This window comes from Lepeophtheirus salmonis, chromosome 7 (assembly GCF_016086655.4).
Source record: "Lepeophtheirus salmonis chromosome 7, UVic_Lsal_1.4, whole genome shotgun sequence".
NCBI classification, from domain to species: Eukaryota; Metazoa; Arthropoda; class Copepoda; order Siphonostomatoida; family Caligidae; genus Lepeophtheirus; species Lepeophtheirus salmonis.
In genome coordinates this window covers 20,555,305-20,581,943 of record NC_052137.2, presented here as the reverse complement: position 1 = coordinate 20,581,943, position 26,639 = coordinate 20,555,305, and the positions used below count along the sequence as shown (strand labels likewise).

Sequence of the window (26,639 nt, the reverse complement as noted above, 5' to 3'; positions counted from 1 at the left end):
GATATCGAAATAACCAAAAAAATTATCCACATCCATGTTTCTGTCACTCTGTCTTTTATGAGAACACAATAATTTCAATCAGGTTTTGAATATAATTGAATATGGGTGAAAAGGAAGTTCACTACTATGGAGTTAAATAATAACGGCAATAGCTTAGGTGAAGAAAATTCACTGTTCAGTTTTCTTACTCCATAAAAACTGGCCAGTTAAAAAATACAACAGATTTTCATCATAGGGTATAACTTTTCTACATCCAATCCAAGTATAAAAAATTTTCGTTGCACAAAGAGCACATACAACTAATTTTGTGACACATCCAACCTTTGGGAGTTATTCACCGAGTGCATCATTATAAATATGTTAGATTAACATTTTCTAATAAAATGAAGTAAATATTTAATAATAAATATATAAAGGTAAATTAGTCATGAAAATCAAATAATATCACAACTTGCAAATTGGTTTTTATCATTTAGAATAAAATACACCCCCCCCTAAAAAAAAAAAAAAAACACCTAAAAGAACAACACAATAGATAGTAAGAACAAAATAGTATGTAAAATATCAATGACTTTTTTCTATTAAAAAACAAAAACCCATGTTTGAATTAGAACTGTCGTTCAATTTGACTATTAATAACACTGTTCAACTGAAAAAAATGGTTGAAAAAAAGCATATGGTCAACTTAATAGTTATTGATTGTAAACTGTATTCCAAGACACATGAATTTATTTAAAAATTTTTTTTTCTTTGATATCACCACAGCATTTGATTTAAAAGCTGCTTCCCTCATAGTCATAATCAACCATGAAATCAAATAAAAATATACATACAATTATTTATACTTGATTTTGATATTTTTTATTTATTTATTTTGTTATACTTCGAAAAATTTAAAATTACAAAGCTATACAATGTGATCATATACAATTTAATCTATTAACATGTATAAAAATCAGTAATATTTGTTATCAATTTCACTTCTACACTGCACTCTCCATATTTGATTTTCGTCGTCGACCAGGTGTTTTCTTTTTTATATCATCAAATCGAACTGACCGCCTTGGCTTTGAGTTATCATTGTCTAATGGCTTTTTACGGGGAAGAGTATATAGACACTCTGCTGGTGGTGGAAGAAGTATTTCACTCTCAATTGGATCCATTGAGCTCGTACCAGAGCGAGAACGTACCTCTATTTCCGGATAGGAACCAAGATCCAGAGCCTATCAAGAATAAAAAAATAGGTAATACTTAAACTATATCCTTACATTTTTTCTAATATTTCTAAATAATTATCGCCTTTGCTGAGATAATTTGTTTTCGACTTAAATAACATAATTATATTTATGAAAAATATCAAAAAATCCTTGGAACCCCAATAATAAGCAGTGAATTAATTAATATATCGCCAGTATCAGTAGCATTTAGATGTAAGAAGGGCTACATTTATTTCTAGCTTTCGTGAGTCACCAGGATTGAATAACAGAATCACTACTGCCCATTTAAATATACACTACCCTTTCCTTAATCTAATTATACCTCCATCAACAGTTTTTATTCCATCCAAGAGATCAAGTCTTAATATTACCATGTTATTTTTAGAAACGTTATCAGAAAATGTTAAGTTCACATACTCGTTTTCCACTCTATTATACCTTCTTGCCTTAGAAAATATAATATTTTTCAAACTGGCTTTAAAATTTTTGTCGACAGCAGGATATTTCCTATGAAAATAATAAATGAATATAAATTTCTTGTACTATGTTAACTTTACTAGCAAGAGTTTAATTTTAAAATGAAATAAAAATGCAAAGAATGAATGAAAATGATTAAAAATGCAAAGAATGAATGAAAATGATTAAAAATTGATCCTAAACCACAAAAAGGGGCATAACAACATTTCTATTCCAAATGTAAAATCTTTACCTAATACTTTACCATATATTTGTCCTTAACAGAAAGCCATAATTTGAAATTAAAAAAAAAAACACTCTGGATTCAAGCAAGACTCTTGAGTAATCCAGTGTACCAGTAAATAGTAACAACTTTTCTTTTTTAGATAATACTATGTTAAGTATTTTGGACGACAGATAACCTTACATTAATTAATAAATGTTCATGTAGATGTAAAATTTCATTGTTATATTTCGTAGTTAAACCTATCCAGTATTGGGTTAATTACATGTATTCATCAATAATTTTTATTCGGCATTTTTACCTGGTGTTGCCCAGGACATTGATAAATTAAAATTAATTAAGAATTCTTCAACTTACATAACAAATTAAATAATAAAGACCTTATTTTTTAGAATTATTATCGCTCCATGTTGGTGTTGATTTGTATCTTTGCACCCTATTTTTATAAGAAGTTAAAGTAGGTTTACCCAGAGTTGTTCGGAACATTAAGAAATTAAAATTAGAAGACTATAAGTTTTAAAAAAATGGGAAAAATTCAAGTTGAACTCTTGTTCGCTCATCTTTCATATTTTTGTCAAAAATCCTTTGTCTTTTTTTTTTCTTCTCTAAATCTTATAATCTCTTTTTTTTAAAAGTGGGCAAAGATATATACCAACATGCATCGAGAATCATTCTTTAAATTTTACAGACTTTATTTTTTTATATATAAAGTAGTCGTTTGTTAGTCAAACAGCACCTTTGTCATTTTTTAAGGCTTTTATGGCCTTGAAGGCCAAAACATTATAACCAGAACAATCTCTTGAGCCTTTAAAACCTACATGAAAATTTTCAGTAAGCCCATCGATTGGTTTGGCTATGATTTTAGAATTTACATACACACACAAACGTTCGTATTAAACATCTATATATAAATTTTTATAGCTTTCAAATTATAAATCAAAAGTTACAAAAATATAATATATAACAATTTCTTCAATTATGAACTGTAAATAAAATAAGACTTGAAAATTATGATAATTGAGTATCAATTATCGATGAACAAGTTTATTGCAAATTCTTGAAGGGAAAAATGCTTTTTTAAGCAATTGTTGCTTCTTTTTGTGAAATTGAACTAATCAGCTCCAAAAAATGGAACTCTATGTGTATAAATCATTAATAGTTATAAAATGGATAGCTACAAAACACGAAAATATGTTTTCATACTGATATCGACACTTTCGATTTTCAAATGATTGATGATCCCCCCCTATTCTTTACTCCCATTTTTTACAATATATTCTAAATTAAATTTAGAAAGATCATTATTTTTCTTTATTTGTTACAACTGAAAAAAAAAAAAAAAAAACTCCTAAAAAAACAACAGCAACATAAGGGTAGACATATCTTTCAACACAAAACCCATTTGTCACTTCCCCCTTTTCCCTTACTCACAAATAATCAGAATAAGGAATAATCAAAAAGAACAATAAGAAAACTCTAAAATGTAAAAGACAAAATGATTATAACTCACCAAGGCTGAAACAGCAAATGATGTTGTCTCAGGAGGAGAAGGAAAGCTTTGTAGTAATTGAATGGGAAACCTTAAGGAAGAATGTGGATTTGATACTGAGCTAGAATGAAAATTTTTCGGAAGAGTTGAGAGAGCTGCCACTGGTATGGAGCGAAGATGTGGTTTTGGTGGTGGCAGAGGGGGAAGCTGTAGGTTCGAGCTTATTATAGATGGATGTATAGAATCACACAAACTCGTAGCTGCCGTATTTGTTCCATCATTATCTCCAGCAGTGCCTTTAAATAAGGGATTAAGTTAACATTGAGCTATGTGTATAAATACTTATAAAAAGTAAAGCCTGGATTAAATCAGTTTTTTATCAAATATCCTTTTAGATGATCAAATACCCCATTTTAGAACATGCCAAAGGAATAAAATGTTAGTTAGTACGCCTCATGTCGCTAATAGAGCGAGCATTTGGGGGTATTCTTGCAAATGATTTTTAAGTCCACTAAGGAGAAATGTGTATAAATGGACTCAAAGGATAATTTTAATTCGCCCCGAGCTGCCATTATGACAGTGTGGTACGCCATGAACACAGACTTAATCGTTAAGAGCTACCAATCTGTTCGACAGTGTGTCGAGGGTGTTGTTGCTTATGCATATTAAATCAAAAGTATACCTTGATATAGTATTTAAAATGCAAAATGGTTTTTAATTGCCTTTTCTTGATTCCATAAAAGTCACGCTTTTTGTACTTAGGTCATACTAATGGAAGTTTACTATAGTAATATATATATATTCTATTTAGAATATTATTCCTATTTTGTATACAGTGTGAGAACCACTGACTTAGAGGCTAAGAAGCACAGGAGTGTATATAAAAATGATTAAATATTAGCTACAAATATTTTTAAAAGGATGGTAGTACAAAAAAACCGATTTCCCAATATTAGTTACAAGGAGAAAATATATTTCTTCCTCTCATATATGAAAACATAAACCGATGTGTCTTCACTACGTCAAACTAAGACGAATGTGCTTATTTTCACATTTCCCCTCATATATACACATATAAATACTCAATGTCAATTCTATGTAGATATGAATTGCAATGAACTGTAAAATTACGTTTAGAAAATAATAATATTAAAAAACATCCTTATTCCGTAGATTTCTTGTTTTTTTATTGTAAGAAGGAAATATGGACTCGTACATATGTATGTAATATAAAAAGAATAGGAGAAAAAGCAATTCCGACTGAAGAAAGCATATGTCCCCTCCCTCCTTTATACTTCTATTATCAAAATGAAAAAAAAAAATAAGGCAATACTTATCAATACATAATTTGATAAATATTCCTCTCTATTTAATTAGAAAAATAAACAATATCCATGTTTTTTTCGATGCTATTTTTTCATTATTTTTTAATTCTAAGATATTATTTATTTTTATCATCAATAAGTACTTGTACCAAGTAGGTTGTTGTCCTCGTTATGTGGTCTAAAAACTAATTAATTTTGTTATTTGTAACTTTTAGATAATTGTATTTAGGAAAAATTTGACAAAATAGTTAGTGTACAGTTTAATTACCATAATCGTTTAAAAAATGAAACTGTCATATCTTGACATTAATAGAAAAAAATAATTTTCGTATAAATAATTTCTTCCAAATTTATATAACAAGAATACATTACTAAGGGATGTTTCCTTCATTTTGATCTGCTTCCTCCAATCTTCGTATTAATTATTCATAGGAATCACGGATCAAACTTTGTGAAATTTGGTCACTTCTCAAAAAAATTGCTCTCTAAAGAGCAGTAGTGTCGCTAGCTTCTTTTTGGATGGGTTCATGGGCCCCCATCCCCCCCCATTAAAAGAACCACATATACAAGTATATGTAATTAACTAATTAAGGTAAGCAATTGTATTACAGTGTTTATAATTTTTGGGGCTAAGCCTCCCTAGATGATAAAAGCTATCAACGCCGTACTTAAGAGTATTAATATCGTGAATCGTGAACGAATTTTCCTAACTCAACTGCGACAAGTATAAGTAGTAAGACTTCATATATTTATTTTACTTATATAAAAAGTTAAATCTCAAAGTGACCACTCTTGGCCCTGATCCTAAGACTGCCGGCCATGCAGGTCTTCTTCACGCATCTCTCCCACATGTCAGCCCATACCTTCTCCACGGTAGCTTTTAGGGTACCTACACATTAGGAGATGACACATGCCTTCATTTCGATGGCAACCCAGATCCCATAGTCAATAAGGTGAAGTCTGGTAAGGATGACTCCCACATTGACCAGGGTCATAAATTTGTCAAGATGTTCTCACAGCACTTTTGAGTTTTTTGCCTTTCCAGGCTTTCTCTCAGAGCTCTTGTTGTCGTCCTTCAGCTTTCTAAACTTGTTAATGAGATCTTTGGAGCAAGATACGATACTGAAGATCTTGTCATAACTTATTACCGCGTCAAAAAGCGCGGACACATGATTTCTTTTGGTCTTTATCTTAGTTGCCCTTGGTCTGATCAAGAAATTTGTTTACCAAAAATTGTATGTACTTATTGTTGATAGTTCTGGAATTTTTTTTTGGCAAATCATTTAGAAAGGTAATGAACCTTTCCAAAGTTTCATTCACGATTCCCTGGAACACGCTGTATATGAAGTAATCAATTTGTTCAAGTTTGAAGAGGAATGATCTATGTCTACATAGGCCAGTTTCAAATATTTGATGCTAATTATAGTTGGGTTTCCTTTGAAACAGTGACCAGGTGCAAAATCTTATTGGAATAAATATTTTTGGTTCCTACTAGTATTTTTCATAAACCGAATTCTTTACCACAGGCTCCAAAATCTCATCTACTATTTATGCTTAAAGGTCTGGATTGAATGCAATTATAATCCTTATTTACATTTGACGGTAAATAATTAATTTATGATAGGCAATCCAACTTACAGTATACATACAATAAAAAGAATTTAATTAATTAAATTTTTATCTTATAAGTATATTTGTAATTTTGTTCGATATCAAAAGTTGCATACATACAAATGCATGTTCAGTTTTTTAAAATCTTTAATGTGATCTTTTATGTTTATTTTTCCGTAAAAACAAAAATATAAAAACTATAACAACTCAAGTACAAAATTGCTATTTTCAAAATATATACTGAAGTCTCAAAAAATATATACATAATAAAGTTGAACTTCATAAAAACTTATTCAACGTCATATTTAGAGACAAAGTCAGCGTTTCATACCTACAGGTTAACGCATTAAGCTTAATAATGTACATATGCGTATGAACATAGATACAATAGTGGCAGAACGGGGCTAATTGGTCTACAAGACAGAATTGTTTCAATATGTATTATTTAGCTAGTAGAAGTGATATTGAGGTCTATTTTTTCCGAAGTTAATAATAGTTTACAGCTTTTGGCACCAATTTTATGATAAAGCTATAACGGTACTTTAGCTGTAATATCAACTTTAATGTTGGCTCAGCTCTAGGGCAAGTTGCCATAGTTGTGTTTATTGAAAATAATAGTATTTATCACTATAATTGCAAGAAATTCAATTTAAACGAAAAAACGAGACAAACTTAGTCTAATGGCCATTTAGATTTATACAAAAGATAACATAATATAATATGAAATTGCTATGAGGAATTGCGATGTATTAACATACTCCTAGCTAAGATCTACACCTAAAAACAAGTTAACTATTCCGACAATAAAAACACCATCTAAACAATCACACACTAAATAATATAAAACATTAAAATCAATCCATTGGTCTTCCTCAATGAAAGTGTTCATAGCTCCGGACAATTGTTTTTAAAGTAATTCTATATCTTGTCAATTTATTTGACAATTTATGCTAAACAATGTCAATAGTTCGGTCCCAGGAATCACAACTAATTCTTGTTACTTTCAATGCAAAATTACCATATATTGTTGTAGAGGAAAACACTATTGCTCTCAAGTTTTCTCCGAGGATTGGTTCTCCACTTATTAATTTATTGCCAATAAGGCATTTGGCAATCAACAGAGCGAAATGCATTTCCCAATTTCTACACTTTTTCGCTTTGGCTTGAAGGCAAACCAAACAAAATTGTAGTCTTTAAGGTATTAATGCTTTTCTCCCACCATACTTAGAGAAATGACTTTTTGTTTTAAGTTTTTCACCACACTAATCGGTCACACCCATTTTTAACTTAAAATTGATACAAAAAGGAAAATTGGTATAAGGGATCACTTGTAATAAGCGATTGTTTTTTCTGTTCCCCTTGCCTAACCGCTTAATAAAGGTTTGATTGTATTTCAAATAAAATAATACATATATATACACGTACAACATATATGGGTCACTCAATGAGGAAGCGGATTTGAATGGAACAACGTAGCTCCATGGACAATGTGCTCAGGAGAAATTATTCTCTTGAACTCTATGTACGTAGATTCACGTCTCGGTCGTTATTGAGAAGAAAATATACTTTATATATATGTATTTTTAAGGTAATTCCTTAGATAGATGGTGTAAATATATAATACTATAATGTTTACTTATACTTAATCAGTGCAACTCCATTTGAACAATAAAGGAACATTAAAAAAGAAAAAAAAGGTTTTACCCAAATTTGGTATTTGGTATTAACGATAATAGTCATACTCAAAAATGAAATATCTTATTTGTTTCTGAATCTAACACTGCGATCTTAAAGATGAAGAAACTAGCATTTTGATTAATTTTTGGATTAGAAATATATTGTAAATTGAAGCAAAGATAGCAAGTTTAGTAAATCATTGAGCATCTATCAGTTAGTTATGTATAGGTTATATTATAATATTTCTTGATTTTTGTGATGAAAAAAGAGTTAGCAATAGCTTTAAATTTTTGAAGGTAAGTACATTTGGATTTTAAAAAAAATGTAACCATCCAAAGATAAAACGCTCATAAATCTTTTTTTTAAAAGGAGTACAATATTATAGTCATGTGATTACGAATAATGTTGTGATTGATAAAAATCGTATCTTCACTTCTATGGTAAAAAAAGAAAATATGATTTATTAGGTACTATAATAAATTTACAAAAAATGTTATATTAATGCAGATTTTTATAAATCAGACAATTACTCCAAATTTTATGACTTTACTACACTTTAAAAAAATATTTATAAAAGTCCATGATTAAACTGTTAAAGTTTTAAAAAACTCAACGACAACCAACTTTAAAAATATTTAAGTTAAAAGATTAAGAGTAATAAATAGGTAAAAAATAAAATTTTATTTAATATTTTAAACTTAGCATTTTAAAATGGATATTACAAATTGGTTTTAAGGCTAAAGGTATTTCAACTTTTTATTTTTTTGAATTATTTTTGTCTCTATATTTTTACAACCCAATTTACAATTAGATAATCCTTGATTCGAAAACACATATATCATTGAATACTTAACCAACTTACTCCAATTATCTCTTCAATTATATGCAAATATTAAATTTTATAAAATAGAAAGAGCTTAATTATTTAGATTTATGGCTAATTCTTAGCTAAAAAAATGATTCGATTAAAAAAAATTACTCCAAGGTTGAAAAATCGGAAAATGAGTCATCTCTCAGGATTTGGTATAATCGTTACTCTTAATGATCCGTTGCCATTAGCACTTGTAATATCAATTAAAATGCTAAAAACACTTAAAAAAATTTAAAACATTGGACAAAAATATATCCATATTATAAAATTATAAAAACGACATGAGTTTGAGCTTTCAGGAGATGTAATTTGTTAATTTTATTGTGATAACGTAAAGCTTTTTATTTGAATTTCGGAATCCAATATTACCCATCAGTTTTGATGAGGTTGCGTATATTAAATAAAGTAATATCTACAATATTATTATTTTGTAGCTGCCGTCCATAGTAGTGTCAGTCCACACAATGAAAAAAAAAAGAATCCAAAAAATCAAATGGAAAAACAAAGGAACAACATATAAACAAACATTTAATTAAATTTAATTAACCTCGATTTCAAAATTACTAAATATACAAATAAATAATAAGCAAAGCAATATCGAGATAAATATAACTAGGTTTAATGTTTCAGGAGCATACTGAAAAGTAATGGGGATACAATGTAGATTCAGAGAAATAAGAAGCATTTTTATAAATGTTGGTTGTGTACAACATTGCAGTTCACTAATGGTGAGTAAAAGAAGTATTTAGATACAAAACCCATGCGGAAACGAAAATATTGACTCTTTAATTTGAAAATATTACGTAATATTTACATATAAAATTGCAAATGTTTAATTTCTATTATTACTGAAATATAGAAATTAGAATTTTAACATATTTTGATTTAAAATATTTTAATAAAACGCATCATTGAACTTTGACTTCCTTATGAAGAAATATATGACTTAAACTACACTGACTGATAAATAAGTTATTACAATCAATTAAAAAATATTGTATTTTTGGAGAACCACATAAATTTTTTGGAGATTGCTATGAGCTACTAAAATATGTCAACCCCCTTAGAACTTGACTTTAACGTAAAAAAAAAAAGTTATTTAAATAAATTTTAAAGTGAAAAACGATCAGAAAATAAAAAACGCATCGCAAAGTTATTTGGCCTCATGATAATCCACCATCACACACTGCGAAGCTGGTCAAGGAAACGATTGAAACATTTCTTTGGGAAATACTTTCGCATACAGCTTGCTTACCAGACTTGGAACAGTATGATAGCCTCTTCTTTGCATTAATGGGACACACATTTGCACAGCAACGCTTCACTTCTCACGAATAATAAGAAAAAAATATTTCGAAGGAAATCTCGTGTTTCATTATTTATTAATATACGTCTAATTTAATTACATTTAATAAATTATACATATTCTTGAGCCAGTATTATATGTCACATCTCAAATTTCTCATGTTATTATAAAATAGTAACATGCATTCTAATAATGAACGACACAACTTTTAGCCCCTAAATCAGGTTGTGTATTTCACTTTAATACAAATTTCAGCTCCATTGAAAATTAGCTTGTTCTTTACTTACTATTTAATTATTTTTTCAGTGGGTCGGATATAATTACAGAATACAAAAAGTAGACCTCACAATACCGATGCCAGAATGTATTTCCAAGTGGAGGTTTTTTTTGAAAAATTGAAAAAAATAAAGTCTGTACAACGAGATACGATCAACTCAGTATAGTGATAATATTATTAGATCTAAAATGAAAAACAAATTAAATGCATTTCCTTTTTCTGATTTTTGAATAAAGTGCTGATTCAGCTGTATTGATATATTTATGTAAAATTAATAAAAGTACAAATAAAGCCATGAAGTGTTATTTTCTTATAGTGTTAATTAATGAATAAAACAATATAACCTACATTGAATATTAAGAATTTCTAAAGCATAAACATTCCAACTAATCCATAGATATTGCTCCGAAAAATGTGAATAAGTATGTATATGAAGCAGGAAAAGATCAAAATAAATTGCTGCTAAGAAAATTATGCCCTTTTAAATTTAATGCTTTGTGATGTTTGCCTTCATTATTTGTATGCTAGTGATGTCATGTATCACATTTATTCAACTTTAACTAATGATGTAATTTGTTAAAGAGGATAGTGTAAACATCGCTCAAAAAATGAATATATTGTGTCACTTAAAGAAAATAATGAAGGTGGATACATAATAGCACAGTAGATCAAACATGAAATTTGAAATTAAAATAACTTGATTTTCTTAGCAATTGCTTATTTTTCCTTACTACATACTGGGAAATCGAAAAATCTTTGACCACCTATATGAGGACGATTTAAGAGGTTTTGTAAAGCTAAAATCATTTTTTTCCATTTATATGAGCTAAAATTGGAACTCTTAGCTAACAATTTTTTTGTGGCATTGATATATGTCCATTATTAATAAAAATGAAAGCAAAATGGTTATAGATTGCTACATGGGTCAACACCGGCCATAGCAACTTAGACATTGTTAGAGGCTAAACTGGACTACACCGAAAAAATAAGGACTGACACAACACTTTCCATAACTATTTGTGGGTCGAAGCTGCTTAAATGAAATCTTTTTAAAAATACAGATTACTTCAAAGTAATTAAGAACAAAGAACCGAACAGTTATTTATTAGTGGTGACTTAAAAATTTAAGGTGCAATAGATATTTATGAAGCGAATATATGTTCGATTTTGAAAAAAATAATAACCAAAAGAATTGCTACGGTTAATATATATATGTCTGTTATTATAATACATATACCAAATAAAGAATGATAAAAAAATAACCAAAAAATTAAAATATATAAAAATATTTAATATATCATAATGTTAATAACGTACCGAAACGTAAGGGTCGTACAAAGCCAAACTGCAGTACAACCTTGTACTGTACAAGTCCTAATACTAACATACATACATCAATAACAAGTCTTAAGAAAATTATGTCATATGATGCACTGCATTTTATAAATATTATACTATTAACTTTTTTCTTTGAAAAAATATAAATATAGTATATTATAATCATTATAAACTACTTTTGAAAATAATTGATAATCTAAAAAATTAGTCAACAATATCGAAAGATTATAGAAAAAGGTAGTCTGATTTGTTTTTAGCGTATCTACTATAGATATTAGATATACTTTCACCTTTGTTTACCATCTTTTCTGCCCTAAATTTGTACCATCTACATTTAGAGAAAGAAGTTCTTCTAAGTAGGAAGGAAAATATTGACAGACTAAATTTCAACCATCTATCTATCTATTTGTTTATTTGACAGCAGAGTATTCATTTTTAACAATAAGCGTTTGTAACAGAAGCTTTTATTAAAATAAATAAAAAACGAAGTACACATACAAATGTACAAGATGGAGATTTAAAATCTGGAACCAGTTTAAACCTCAATATCTTGACTTTTAAGGAGTCGGATGGGGTCAAAAATACCTGCAATAAAGACTCATGGTATTTCTAAGAAAAAAAAAAATGCACTCCAAACTTCCTAAAGAAAAATGACAAAGTAAATCGGAACCCTTTTGTCTAAATTGTGTGGAACGTCTAGAGAGAGATTCCAATAAACGTGGACATTACACTAATATGGATAAAATTAGATTTTTTTTTTGTAGTAATTACACCAAAACTTATAATTGTTAAAAATAAAAGAGAATAAATACAGAACAAGTAAGATAAAAAACCCTCTGATTTCTAATAGCAAAAGATGGTAGCCTACAAATATTATTAATAATGTATTTAGTTTAAAAAACATCAAATTTATAATCATAAAATATTTCATATAAATTTAAACTTGGAAATATTTTTCGAGAATTTTAAAAGAATTTTCCCTTTTTTTTTCTCTAATAAATCATTTCAGTTCTTTTGCATATATGTAGTTCGTTTATTTTTGTAGTAAAGATAAGCAAGTGTATGGTAACCTCATTATATATATAAAAAAAAGATAGGTTAAACCATATGGAACTAAAAATACAACTTTTTTGTGGTCATTCCGATTAAAAAAGCTTTCTCTCTACGGACAACTTTTCGCTCAAAAATATATTTTTTCGGAATTTTTTTATGTAAAAAAGCAATATATGCAACAAGTTTATAACTTTTTACATAAAAATAAATTGAGTGAACTCAATATGTGGCCTGTCAACATAAAAACAAGCTAAAATAAATTTGTCTCTAAATTGAGTAAATTTTACATATGTATTCTTAGACAAATTATCGTCAATTTTTATCAACAAATTATTCTTATTAGCCCTTTGGAGGAGTCGTAAATTGCACTCAAAGTTGTTAAAATTGATTGATTGATTTATAGGAAAAAGGGCTATATTTGGTCCTATATAAGTCTCTTACATAAAATAAAAATTTATTGGGTAACATATCACAAAATTTGAGTACAAAGCCTATTATTGACTCAACTATGTCTATGAAATATTGACTTGTATGTATACATGGGTTCTAGAGTACATTGCTGAATGTCATTTGGCCAAAAAACCCTTTTCCAAATTTCTACATTGCCAAATGAGCGCTTTGGTGAATGGAGAGTTTGTCGAATGACTCCATTGCCGAACAGGTATATTGTTGTAAAATCAAGGAAAAAATAATTATGATGATTTATGCTGCAATACTATGTAATTATTCATGTTAGCCCAATTTAAAAAGATGAAATATTCAATTATTTGAACGAATTGCATGATTCAGTGTTCCTTAAATTAATTACTTAGAATCTATAATTCTCAAGATGGTTTCGTCAACTGGACGATAAACTTACACTACACAAGGAGCACAAGTCCCATTGAAAATCAATACAAAAAATATTCATCCGAGAAATCAAAATATCGTTAACGAATAACAACATGCACAGTATATTTTTTAAACCAATATCAATTCATTTATTCTGGTGCTCAATTTATAATAATATAAAAACAGTAAAAGTATGTAAGTACATAAAAAAATTCAAAGACCCTATAAATTTTCCAATAATAATAAAATGACACAAAACAAAGAATACCAAAAAAAACTGTAGTTCATTAAAATTTTTAAATAATTTTTGGTATGTTTAAAATAGATGTACCAATTTCCATTTTCTTTTCATTGATGTCATACACACAGTTCTGTAATTTTACGATTACTCCATGCAGTTTTCCCTCACTTTTTGATATTTTTATAAATCCTGTCGTTTTATTGGCCTTCTGAAAATGGGGCTATTGTGAGGATTTTAGTTACAACGGCTTTAACAACAGATGCAGCCAAATGCTAAAGCATCCTCATAATGAAATGACTCAATTAATTAATACTAAGTGATTCCAATCTGATGGGAAATAATTAAAAAATTATATATTAAAATTGGAGTCCCGTGAACAACAATCCTAATTTAATAGTATTGCAGTATGAATCTTTATATAATATATTTTTTTGGTAAAGAGGTAATTTTGGCAATGTGTCCATTCGACAAAATAGTTTTTATGTGACATCTTCGACCAAGGTATACCGGTAGTTGCATAAATGTGTGGCAAATAATTAAATGTGTAATAAAACTCTTATACCGTTTTTTTTTTGAGAATTACATAATAAAGAATTTATTCTGGTATAAAATATAATATAATTACTGAAAATAACCGCCATCAGCTGCTATGACACCCTCCAAGCGCCCGCAGAAGGCCTTGCACACATTGATGATGTAAGGGTCTTCCATGGCTGCCCATTGCTCATTGACGCTAGCCTTCAATGAGTCCAACTTCGGGTGGTGGGTAGTAAAGGGCCTTTTTCTCAATTTGCCACCACACACTGTAGTCAAGGGATTCAAATCAGGTGATTGAGGTGGCCAAATGTTTTTGTGAAGGCCTCCTTCGCCTCATCCACATTGATTTTCCGTGGTCTGCCGGTCCGAGCACCCTCTTTCAGATCTTTCCTCTCCTTGACAAGCTTCTGGACCTTGAACACAGTAGTCCTGGATAGTCCAGTGTCCTTAATTATCTCCTTGACATACCTACCGGCGCGGAGGAGAGTGACAACCATATGACGTTTGGCCTCGTCATTCATCGTAAACGACTTTGTTTGATGCGAGTAAGAAAAACAAAAACAAAACCAAAAGATTTACCGAGTTACTTGTGCTGGAATTTTGTATTTCAGTCACGCAACCTCGAGATATAAGCGTTTAAAAATTAGTCTGTGTATTTATGCAACTACCGGTATATGAAGTAAAAAGTTAATTGGAATTTCTTGAATTTTGTTCAAGATTGTTTTAATATAGACAGAAACAAATATACTCGTAGATATCAATATTTTATATGAAAGTATATATTTAATACTTGAAAAAAAAAAAATCAACTTTCCTATAAATTATAAAATTGAAGTTAGTGATCAGGCAACAAACCTATACAAAATAAACAAATAAAAAGTTTTTCACAAGCAATTTAACTTTTCGTTAATAGACATTTTGCTTTGTACTTTTTTTTTGCACTATAATATGATATAATTGAAAAAGCAAATAAATCTGTCTCTCTGCATTTTCCCCCTTCCTCTCTTACATTACTGATAAAAGGAACTCATTTTGAATATTAGTATTTTTTTTTAATGCTATCACAGCAAAAAAAGTAAAATATGTTGAGTATAAATTTTCAAATTATAAATTATTTTCAAATCTTATATTTTTCTTTATATATGTATATTTCATGTTTGATTTATGTAAAAATCTTAGGTTTATTTTCAATCAAAACAATCAATTATGTTTGTTGTTATTTTAAAAATATATATATATATATATCAACTAAATGAAATACAACATTAAATAGATTATGATATTAGACAAAATTTATATAGACATTATAATACGTGTAAGATGTTTTGTAAAGGAATAAAACTGTAATTGTGTTGACTAATAAACAAACAAATAGAAGCAAAAACATAACCTCGGTTCAACTACGTTGGTGGAGGTAAAAGTATGCATAATCGACCAAATATTTATAATTACAAGATTACAGCAAAAGTTATATATCTGTTTTGATCCAACTTGATACCAAGATTACATATAATCAAGGTAAGAGGGCATTAAATTTTAAGTGGTCAAAGTAAAAAATCGTCAATAATACATAATCGACCATAACAATGGAACATACTGAGATAAAGAGCTCAATTGTCTGTCCTTCTGTATGTTGAATAAGGGTAATTTATATAACAAAAAATCCAAATTAGGAAAAAATACCACAGACTCTCTACCGAGTGTGCACTCTAGTTAACCTTTGTATTTATTTAAAAAAAATACATTGATCATGTTTCGGGTCGATTTGACACGTATTTTGTAAATCTACACAAAACAGGAAAAAAAACTAACAAAAAAAATCTGGGTTATCAATAAAATTGGCATCAGGCTTTGAAAGATCTTCTGTCCCTAAATTGTTTTTCTTAGCATCACCCTTACTGTTCTAAACTGGTTCTTTAGTTTATTTTACATAGCTTTTAGAGCTCATTTTTATGCTTTTGACAAAAATATGAAATGAAAGTTGACATAAAAAGTAAATAAATATCATTGACTTTGTGCTTTCAATGAAAATGTAGATATATGTTTATTAGGTCCATACACAGTAGCAAATAAGATTAAGCGTTATTTGTCAAAATATATTAATTTATTGAGTACCATTCAAACTTAATGTAAGTACAATACATAGCTGTTTTCTCCAACATTATAATACACTTTCATATATGTAAGATGTAATTACTTACTGTTGTTCGATCTTATATATACAGGGTGCGGCTCATAAATTGAAAGTAAAATTAAATAAAGCTTTGACAAACTGTAATTTTGTTAATTACTTATTAATAGATAAAAGCCTATACATATATACAAAACTAATTTATAATTAAATTTTTGCCCTTATTCTACACACATTTCTCCAAACGAGAGCGGCCCGTATTATTTCTTACGGATCAATTAGGTACATTTCTGTGAAATAGGGGACTTAGGGGCTTTATTATTTGGATGACGTGTCGTACAAGCCCTCTTCTCTACAGCACTTCAAAATAATAGTAGAGAGAATTTAATTCTGATGATGACGGAGGCCATTTATCCTTATTCCATAACCTGTTTTTTTTTTATTTCAAAAAACTCCAAACAGTATCTTTGGGTGGTATTAGAGGTAGACAGGGGATCAATCATGATCTCATACATAATTTCTGTCGGGATAGGTCTTCCCAGATATAAGGAATAACGACATCCTGGAGTACAGCGATGAATACTTAATAATTGATCTTTGAACTGCTAACAGAAAAGAAATGACTGCATCACTTTCCTATCATCAACGGCGAGGGTGCAATTTTCCTCAAGAGCTTGTGTAACAATCCTACCATTTTCCAGCCAAAAATCCTGTTGGATCTGAAAAATTGTGCAAACTGAGACGCCAATGACCACCTTAATTGTCTTAAAATCGACATATGCGCAGAGTCAATCAAGGACTTTTTGTCTTCAATGATTTTGCTGCAGCATTTTTACAACTATTCAAGCTTTATGTAATGTTCTTGAAACTACAATTGTCGTTTTTATAATTAAAGCTATACACTTACTGTCACTTTTTGAGTCGTACCTTGTATATATGATGCATATACATATCTCCATGTCTTAAAATATGTATAAGAAACAAAGATTGATTTTATTTATGGTTATGATGATTACTTCATTACTATAATGATTATATTCTGTTTAGTTGATTTTTCGACCAAAAAAAGCCTAAAAACATCCAACCATTGATTTTTTTTGTAATATATGAGAGTAACTACTCTCTTTGAGTATAAATAAATAAATCATAGCGTTTCAGATGTTGCCAATGATAGATACATAAGGATGCTCCAATGAGAAACATATTTATTGAATAGCGATACATAATATGTCTATTTATGCCAATGACGTAAGAAGAAAGAAGAATAATTGATTTTACAACCATGTATTAATAAAAAAAAGATTTATGTACATTTGTACATGGTTCTATTAACCCATTTATATAAAGATAGGATTAGTTTATGCATATACATTTAATGTTACTTATATATCAGAACAAATTTAATGAAATTCTTTAAGCATAGTAGGAAATTAAAAAGTGCATAAAATTCTCCCATTTTACATACAAATATGTCTTTAGTTCATCTTATAAAGAAAAAAATAATTATTTTCATGTACTTTTGACGAAATTATTCATTTGTGGGAGGAAAATGCCCTACAAAAAAAAAAAAACAATACCCAGTCTGTAAAAATAATATTTTATTCTGCAAATAAATATTTTTTAAATATTGAATGTTTACATACTCTTTTTTATATAGACAAATAACCTCGTCATTTCTTCGAGGGAAACATTTCAATCAAGTTATATTGAAGTTGAAAATATTTTTTTTATTTGCTTACGAAATAGTGTACAACAATAACCGCAAGCCTATTTTTGCAAAAAAGAAATAATTAAATAAATAAAAAGTTCATACTTATATATCAAATTTGCAATACATTCAACTCGTCTGAATTGTTTGTTTACACAATATTTAAATATTATACTTGTTCATTTTATTAAGACATCACATAAATTGTTTGATTAAAATCAATCCAATGTTCAAATCCATTCCAATTCTTACAAATGTCAATAATAAAAGGTAGGTATTGATCTTAAAATTTAATGTTTATACAATACTTAACATATTTTGAACTAAAAATGAGAACCTCATTCCAACATCTCCTTGATAATAAGTAACTTTATTTTTGCACAATGCTTAATTTTTTTAAATAAATAGATAACAAACGTGAAACAAAATTTGTATTACAGTACTTAGAGTTTGAAATGATATGAAAAATTGTAAGTTGTTACTTTGCTCCTGAAAAAAGTTAAATTCATTCACAGTTTAAAAAAACACTACATAAATAATTTTTTTTTAACATATTTGTCTCATTAAACCTACCTGCTCCGATTGTAAATTTATTATTTGAATTTAAATACATAATAGCATGTTCATATAGGTATAAAATAGGAAAAACTCCATTTTAGGTTTCTTTCTTTATAATTTATGAAACGATTAAAAGACTGAATAATTATTGAATTTTTAAAAATAAATTAGTAATTTTGCAAATCAAAGTCAATTTAATTAATTAACTTATAATTATAATCAGTCATTTAATGTAAATTAATTGTTTGAATTGTCAGTTTTGTGTTTCTTATATTATAAAATATGACTATATTTTTTCAACAACAATTGTGAGTTTGATATGAAAAATGTGTTATATACGAATAATAATGATTTATGAAACAAATTATAACAACTACATGTACGTACCTATAAAAAATGAAGTTGCCACTGTTGGGCATTCAACTAGCATATATATATATTATATATAATAAGAAAAAAAATGAAATGTTTATATACGCAACAATGGACATTACAAATGATTTTTTTGCTTTTGATTGCTTGGAAACCTTTCCAAATATTTGTTGCCTTCAAGTGAAAATATTTTTGATCTATTGCGTTTGCTTACTTGTACTCATATTTGCAACCAATTATGATTTATTGTAGCTCAAAATATTTTCTTCATCAGAATCTAAGTTATTAAAATAATTATACCATAATTATATGTAAATTATTGAATGATTTGTACAAAAATATGAATTCTATCGTTGACATATGATATAAATTAGAAAATGAAGTTGATTTGTCAGCTCATAAGCTTGATAAGTTACATACTCCATGAATTGGATTATTTAAAGTCAATTGAGCAACGAGGCGTGATTTCTGTTATCTATTTTTAGTGAAAAAAGGTTATAGATCGAAAAACTTTCACTGACATTTTCAATATATATGTATATATTTTGCTACTTTATTTCAGACATTTAATAAGTTTTCCTTGGGATCAGAAAATCAGATTTATTTGATATGATTTCCTTGTTTACTATTCAACAGCAAAAATGTTCAGAAAACAATTAGGTTGAACTTAGTAAAGTTAGAGCTTTTGATTTGAAATAAGTACTAAATTTTCTCTATTAGACTTAGATTCTTAAGACTAAAGCAACACAGGTTTGGTATTTTTTATGCTTAGTAAGAGGCAGTTGTGTCTGAATTTCGTTGTATTTTTATCCCTCATGATACTGGTAGGTAAACTGAGTTTTTCTTTTTTCAACTTCTATGGGAAAACACTGACACACCAATTCCATTTTTAATAGATTTACATCAAAATTTCATGCATTTAGGGCTCTACCGCTTATTTTTTTATTGTCCTTAGCTTTATCTTCCAATGACTTTATACATGGATTTTTCTAAATAAATTTTTCCAATAAGGAGTTTTTACATTTGAAATATTTAAATTTTCTTGATTTGTTTTTCTTAGCCTATAAAAAACCTTCATTTTCATTTTCTTATCGAAACAAAGATAACTCAAATTCTAAACAGAATAAAAAAATAAAAATTGGCTGTATAACATTCAATCATTAGGCTTTGAAATTCATGCCATTCATCTTTATCTTCAACACTAAGCTCTTAAAAAGTTTTGAATCATAAAGATAGCAAAACTACATAAAACTTCACAATCTTTGTTGAAGAATGGTAGCCTGATCAAGGCGATGTTTAGAATGAGCGTTCAATTTCAACTAAGCTTGGTATAATTCTATTTCAAGACATCAACTTAGCAAAGTAAAAATTTCAAATCTATTTTAATTCAAGTTGATATTTTTTCCCCTCATTAATATGCTTCTCACCTCTTTCCTTAGTCTTTTTAGTCGTATAACACAAAATAATTAATTAATTATATACAATGATATAAACGAACAAATAACTTACATATGCATAACTTTGAATATTACTTTGCACAAGTTTTGAAGATATTTTCTTTATATGTATATAAAAAAACAAAAGTTGCTTTGGACGATGTCAGCAACCTATGTTTATACAAATATACATTGTATATGATGTTCAAGTATCAAATGAAGGCTTGGGTGTGTATGTACTCACATTTATATTTGCTATTTATTTAAATTTGATTTCATGATACACAACACATGTCATACAAAATTTCATAAAAATGAGTGTGTTGTGTGTTAATAAAATAAGGTACTGTATTATTTTGTACACGTAATTTTGTTAGTCTTATATTTTTGAATTATGTACGAGTATATTCCTAGCTATAATAATATTCATATTCATTCTAAGCAAAAATATTATTAATTTTTTTAAATTTATTTAAAAAAAATAATAATCTGAAAACATCAACGCCTTGCTAGTTTTTGAAATCTATATTACAACAGGAATTTTGTATTTATTTACAAAATACTTTAACTACATATGTGAAGTATAATCACGCAAGTTATAAATTTTAACCGCACTTGCTTTTTTTAAAAATAAATCAAAAATTTACTTTTTTACCCTGACAATTTAAAGTATGTATGGGAGAAGAGAAGCTCGTCTGTCGTCATCTCCTATTAGATTAGATACGATTAGCTATGAGAGGAAGGAAATAGCCACATTTTATCTATAAGAACTAAAATGACTTCGTTGTTGATCCTCAATTCTACTCTGAACTTAACACAGACTTACACTTATAACACCTGAGTGTCCCTCTACTTCAAGGATGACCACAAGAACTCATGACTACACTGTAAATATATTTTAATGTTGCCAACAACAACAACAAAAATCTTACATGAAAATTGCTTACGATTTATAATACTAGGTTAAATGTTTTCTAAAACATAATCAATTTTTACAATAAAAATAAATAAATAACATTATCTGAATCATATATTTTAAACATACAAAATTGTGAGTTAATTAAAATTGATTAAAAAATTAGTTTTGATTTGAATAAATCAAATATATAAAAGTATTAAGTATCACTTAATCGAAATCTGTACCTATCAAAAACTTCTTTTTGTACATTAGAACAAAAAAATATGATTTTTTTCAATTCAATATTGCCAGAAATATTCACTCAATAATAGATACTCATGCACACATTTTTTATTCAATTCAAATATGAGGAAAAATAATATTTATCGTTGTTCAAAATAATAGAGTTAATAATGGAGAGTTTATTTCTCTGAGTAAAACTTTTCGCTAAAAAATATTGATTTCCTCCTCCCTTATTTCACATCAGAAATTAAAGAATTTGAATTTTTTTTAAGAATCTCAATTCACCAACAATTTTTTTTTCATGATTCTTTTTTTAATCCTAAATCTAAAATTTGGATTCAAATTCGAATATTATTCCTTCGTTTTCTCAAGTTTATTGTTAGAGAATTCATGAAATAAATAAAACATAACAAAATTAACATTTTAAAAAGGGTGGAAATTGTAATAAATCGGTAGTCTAGGGACTATTATATACCGGTAGTTGCATAAATACGCGGATTATTTGTGGCAAATAATTAAATGTGTAATAAAATTCGTATGACGTATTTTTTGGAGAACCATATCATAGAGAATTTATTCTAGTATAAAATTTATTTAATTACTGAATGTAACTGCTATCAGCTGCTATGACACCCTCCAAGCGCCCACGGAAAGCCTAGCACACATTGATGATGTAATGGTCTTCCATGGCTGCCCATTGCTCATTGACGCTAGCCTTCAATGAGTCCAAATTCGGGTGGCGGTAGCACAGGCCTTCTTCTCAATTTGCCACCACACACTGTATTTCAAAGAGATTCAAATGAGGTGATTGAGGTGGCCAAATGTTTTAGTTCCAAAATGGCAAGTTGACAGCGATCCAATCCTGAGTCATTCAAGAGGTATGGGCAGGTCTTTCAGATCTTTTCCCTCCTTGACAAGCTTCTAGACCTTGGACATAGTAGTCCTCGATAGTCCAGTGTCCTTGATTATCTCCTTGACAGACCTACCGGCGCGGAGGAGAGTGGCAACCATATGACGTTTGGCCTCGTCATTCATCGTAAACGACTTTGTTTGATGCAAGTAAGAAAAACAAAAACAAAGCCAAAAGATTTACCGAGTTACTTGTGCTGAAATTTTGTATTCCGGTCACGGAACCTCGAGATATAATCGTTTAAAAATTAGTCCGCGTATTTATGCAACTACCTCTATATTATTACTGCTTTTATGGTTCAGATTCTTTCCTTATATTAGTACAATTTTTAAAAGCAACAACCATGTGTTTGTATTCTGAAAAGTATGTAATTTATCTCTATATATTAATAACTAATTAGTAGTCACTTTACATATTCATATCATATGAAGGATGTATCATAGAATTCTAGATATCTTGAATAAGACAACATTTTTCCCTTATGAGCCAATTTTTCTTTTATGTGTACAATAATATATCAGGTCAACCCTTATTATTCACTCATCTCTATTATGCAAATTTTGAGAGGATAAGAGTGTTTTGTTTTTTTACAAATTTTCCGATCAACAATATTATAGAACACATAATTAGCTGTCGATTGCAAAGAGAAACATTGCCCTATGAGCACATAGTACGGGAGGATGATTGAGATCCAAGCACTCCTCCGCATGGGATTGTCCCAAAAGTCCATCTGGGAGCAGACTGGGGTATCTGGAAAGATTATTTACAATTTGTAAGTAATTGTTGAAGGTCGGGGAGGACCTCAGACACTCTTCAGGAGCAGGCAGAAATCCCCCGTTTATGTCAACCACCTGTAGTCGGACTTTAAAAAAAGCCAAATTCCTCAATTGTTGATATGACCAGAAAGATGAAAAAGTTCGCATTAGTGGAGCCCCGGGCTCTAAAAAAGGCAGGAAGAAAATCTCTGTTGACTGAACATTTTCTGTTTTAAAATGGGTAAATTTAATACTTGACCCGGTATACTAAGGAAAAATGTCATTAAACAAAATTTTAGGAAAACTGGGTATTCCCAAAAAAAAATTTAATATAAATTTTAATCTTTAACTTTCAAAGAAAAAGCTAATTAATTACCACGGAGGATGCCACTATGAATTTTATATTATTCCTAGATTCCCTGTATGTAATCAATAAAGAATTTCAATACAATTGAATACTCGCCTTAAATAAGTTATATTTAATATTTTTCTTAACCTTCAACATTATCTGCAAATAAGTGCATATAAATCATTTTCTTTATGCGTTTCTGCCTTTCTTTCAAATATGTTATTTATCCGCAGTTAAAATCAGACAAAACGAGTTATGAACAAGTTCAAAAAGACTAAACCAGTTGTAAATTATTAACACTTTAGATAAACATTGTTTCAAGTATAATTAATATAATCATACGAAAGTAATCAATCATTGATGCACGTAGGTATGTACAAAATCCCAAAATTTTAGCATTTTTAAAAGAATCGTCCCTAAAGTAACGTCAATTTGATAAGAGCTTAGTAAAAATCCCAAGGATTCTTATCACAGATATCGTTATATGTGTTTCTTTCGAAATAATTACCAATGATAATTGTTTCTGAATACAAATAATTATAAAGTTTATAAATGAAGAAGGATCAATCACTCATGTGAGGAAAAAAGGAAGGGAAAATGTCATCAGGACGTCACCAAGGGGTGAGCTGGAGTGGTTGTAGCCCCACCAAAATGATTTTTTTTTCTTTTTATTAGAAAATTGGACATTTGATTTTTTTTTTTTTTTTTTTTTTTTTAAAAGACTATGGATTTTTGAATTTTTTTCCAAAAAATGTCAAATTTGAAATCTCATTTTTGAAGTTTTTTCCAAAAAATATAATTTTTTGTGAATAACTATAGATTTTGAAAAAAAAATCCAGAATAATTGAATATTTGAAATTTTTTCATAAAAGGTATGAATTTTATTTCAAAATTTTTTTATTTTTAAACTTTTATCAAAAATTTAGGTATTTTTTTCTTAAAAAACCAAGCACTCCTGCTAATTGATTGACTTCCATATATCTATAACTTCATGGATGAATCACATATATATTTGGGAATGACAAATACAATCTACACATGTATAAGTTTTTAAAAAGGTAATTTCAAACAGGTTTTCACTACTTATGGAAAAGGAACTAAAGTACTTACTTAAAATTTTATTATACTTGTTTCTTATGTTCACTTTATGATAGTTAAATGGTTGTCTCAGTCAAAATAATCATAATAGAAAGGTATTTACTATATGAAATATCATAAAAATGACTACATAGAATTCTTAAGAAATAAAGCCTCATACTTAATTTTAAAGGAAATTCTTTGTTTTTAAAGTTGTTTCTTCTTTTCATTTTTGTTTCTGAATATACATATACAACATATATGAGCTATGTAATAAAATATTTTTTGAAAGATAACGTTCAAAATACCTTTTGTCTTCCTTTATCATAATATTATTTGTATAGCCTTAAGCATTGTGGATAGTATCTGTATTTTCATGGGTCTGTAAAAACATCTAAACCTTTACAAGAGTAAATAAATAAAACAAAAAAGAGATTGACAAATATCCTTTTAAGAGATTAAAAAATATTTACTTGGATGTTAAAAGTATATGTATGTTTATTAGTGCCCTTGAACTTTTATGAAATTGTCCCATGTTTGTTTTGTCAATATATACCTATTTTCCATCACTAATATACTATTAATAATTAGAGTAGACCATATCATTTTTTATATTTACCAACTTAAGAATATTAAAAATGTGTACCTGGACTTGACTGAAAGAGATCATCGACTTCTTGATTATCAATCATACTCAAGGACTTGTTTGAATCACTATTATCTGTTTTCCATGTATGTTCATGAAGAGATGAGTTTGGTGAATTTCTTCTCATTGCACATCGAAATTTAAGAGCAAGGATGATCACCAGAGAGACAAGGATGAGAGCAGATCCTATTCCTCCAACAATTGTTAGAATAGGATGTAGCCACGCCCTTTCAAAGGAACCTTGTTTCTCAGGGAGAGTAGAGAGAGGTTTGAGCTCCCCCTGTTCCCCAAGAGTACTCTCTAGAATGATAAAAAATGAGTTTTTTCTTAAAAATATCTATTGACATCCATCAGAATATATAATAGTACATATTGGACTTATTCTTTGTATATTGGTGATTAAATTTATGTGACATAAAAGTGTACTCACACAGATATACGTACATAAATTTATATAACTACCCTTTTTAAAAGAGGAACTGAGACCCATTAATGATAAAAGCATTTTTTGAATAACCTAATCAATGTTTAATACTTAAATATATGTCATCTCGTCATTACCTGCTGAGAAAGAGAACTTGACATCCCTCAAAGAAGTATCCTTTTTCGTGGTTTCAATGATTTTTACAACTTTTGACTTCCCTTTTGCATTATAGGAAAACAATTCCAACTCATATTGCGCTCCTGACTCCAAGTTATCCACCATAAATCGAGGAGAGACTGATGAGAAATTACGAATAACTTCACCCGTGTTGTAAGACCGAATCTCCATGACAAAAGTTTGAGGAACTCCTCCATCAAAACCTGCTCTACAGGATATACTAAGTCCATTACTTGTGACGTTTTCTATGAGACAGTCCAAAGGTTCCACAGGTGGCACTGCAAGAGATATACATAATATGCATGATTATTTAAATCTATGGAGCATGTTGATATGAATTAATTTTGTTTCCTCTCCTTTCCTTTTCAATTCAATTTCTTTAAAAAAGATTATAATTTAAAATGAGTACTACATTTGTGTATGTAGATTGTACAACTATCTAGGGAAAAGAGATTTATTAATAGGGCCTCCATTAAAATGTT

At 28.6% G+C, this 26,639-nt stretch overlaps 1 protein-coding gene across 2 annotated transcripts in view; it reads right to left on the bottom strand.

Moving 5' to 3' along the window:
• Window positions 1-838: 838 nt before the first annotated feature.
• The window catches only part of LOC121121708 (neural cell adhesion molecule 2), a 262,790-nt gene continuing 236,989 nt past the window's right edge, over window positions 839-26,639 (bottom strand). For both annotated transcript variants that reach the window (XM_040716676.2, XM_071889853.1), the window contains 4 exons: window positions 26,118-26,435; window positions 25,557-25,856; window positions 3,428-3,702; window positions 839-1,223 (listed from right to left, as the gene is read on the bottom strand). In XM_040716676.2, the coding sequence (XP_040572610.1) occupies window positions 984-1,223; window positions 3,428-3,702; window positions 25,557-25,856; window positions 26,118-26,435 (1,133 nt within the window). In that variant the 3' untranslated portion in view covers window positions 839-983. The remainder of the gene's footprint in view (window positions 1,224-3,427; window positions 3,703-25,556; window positions 25,857-26,117; window positions 26,436-26,639) is intronic.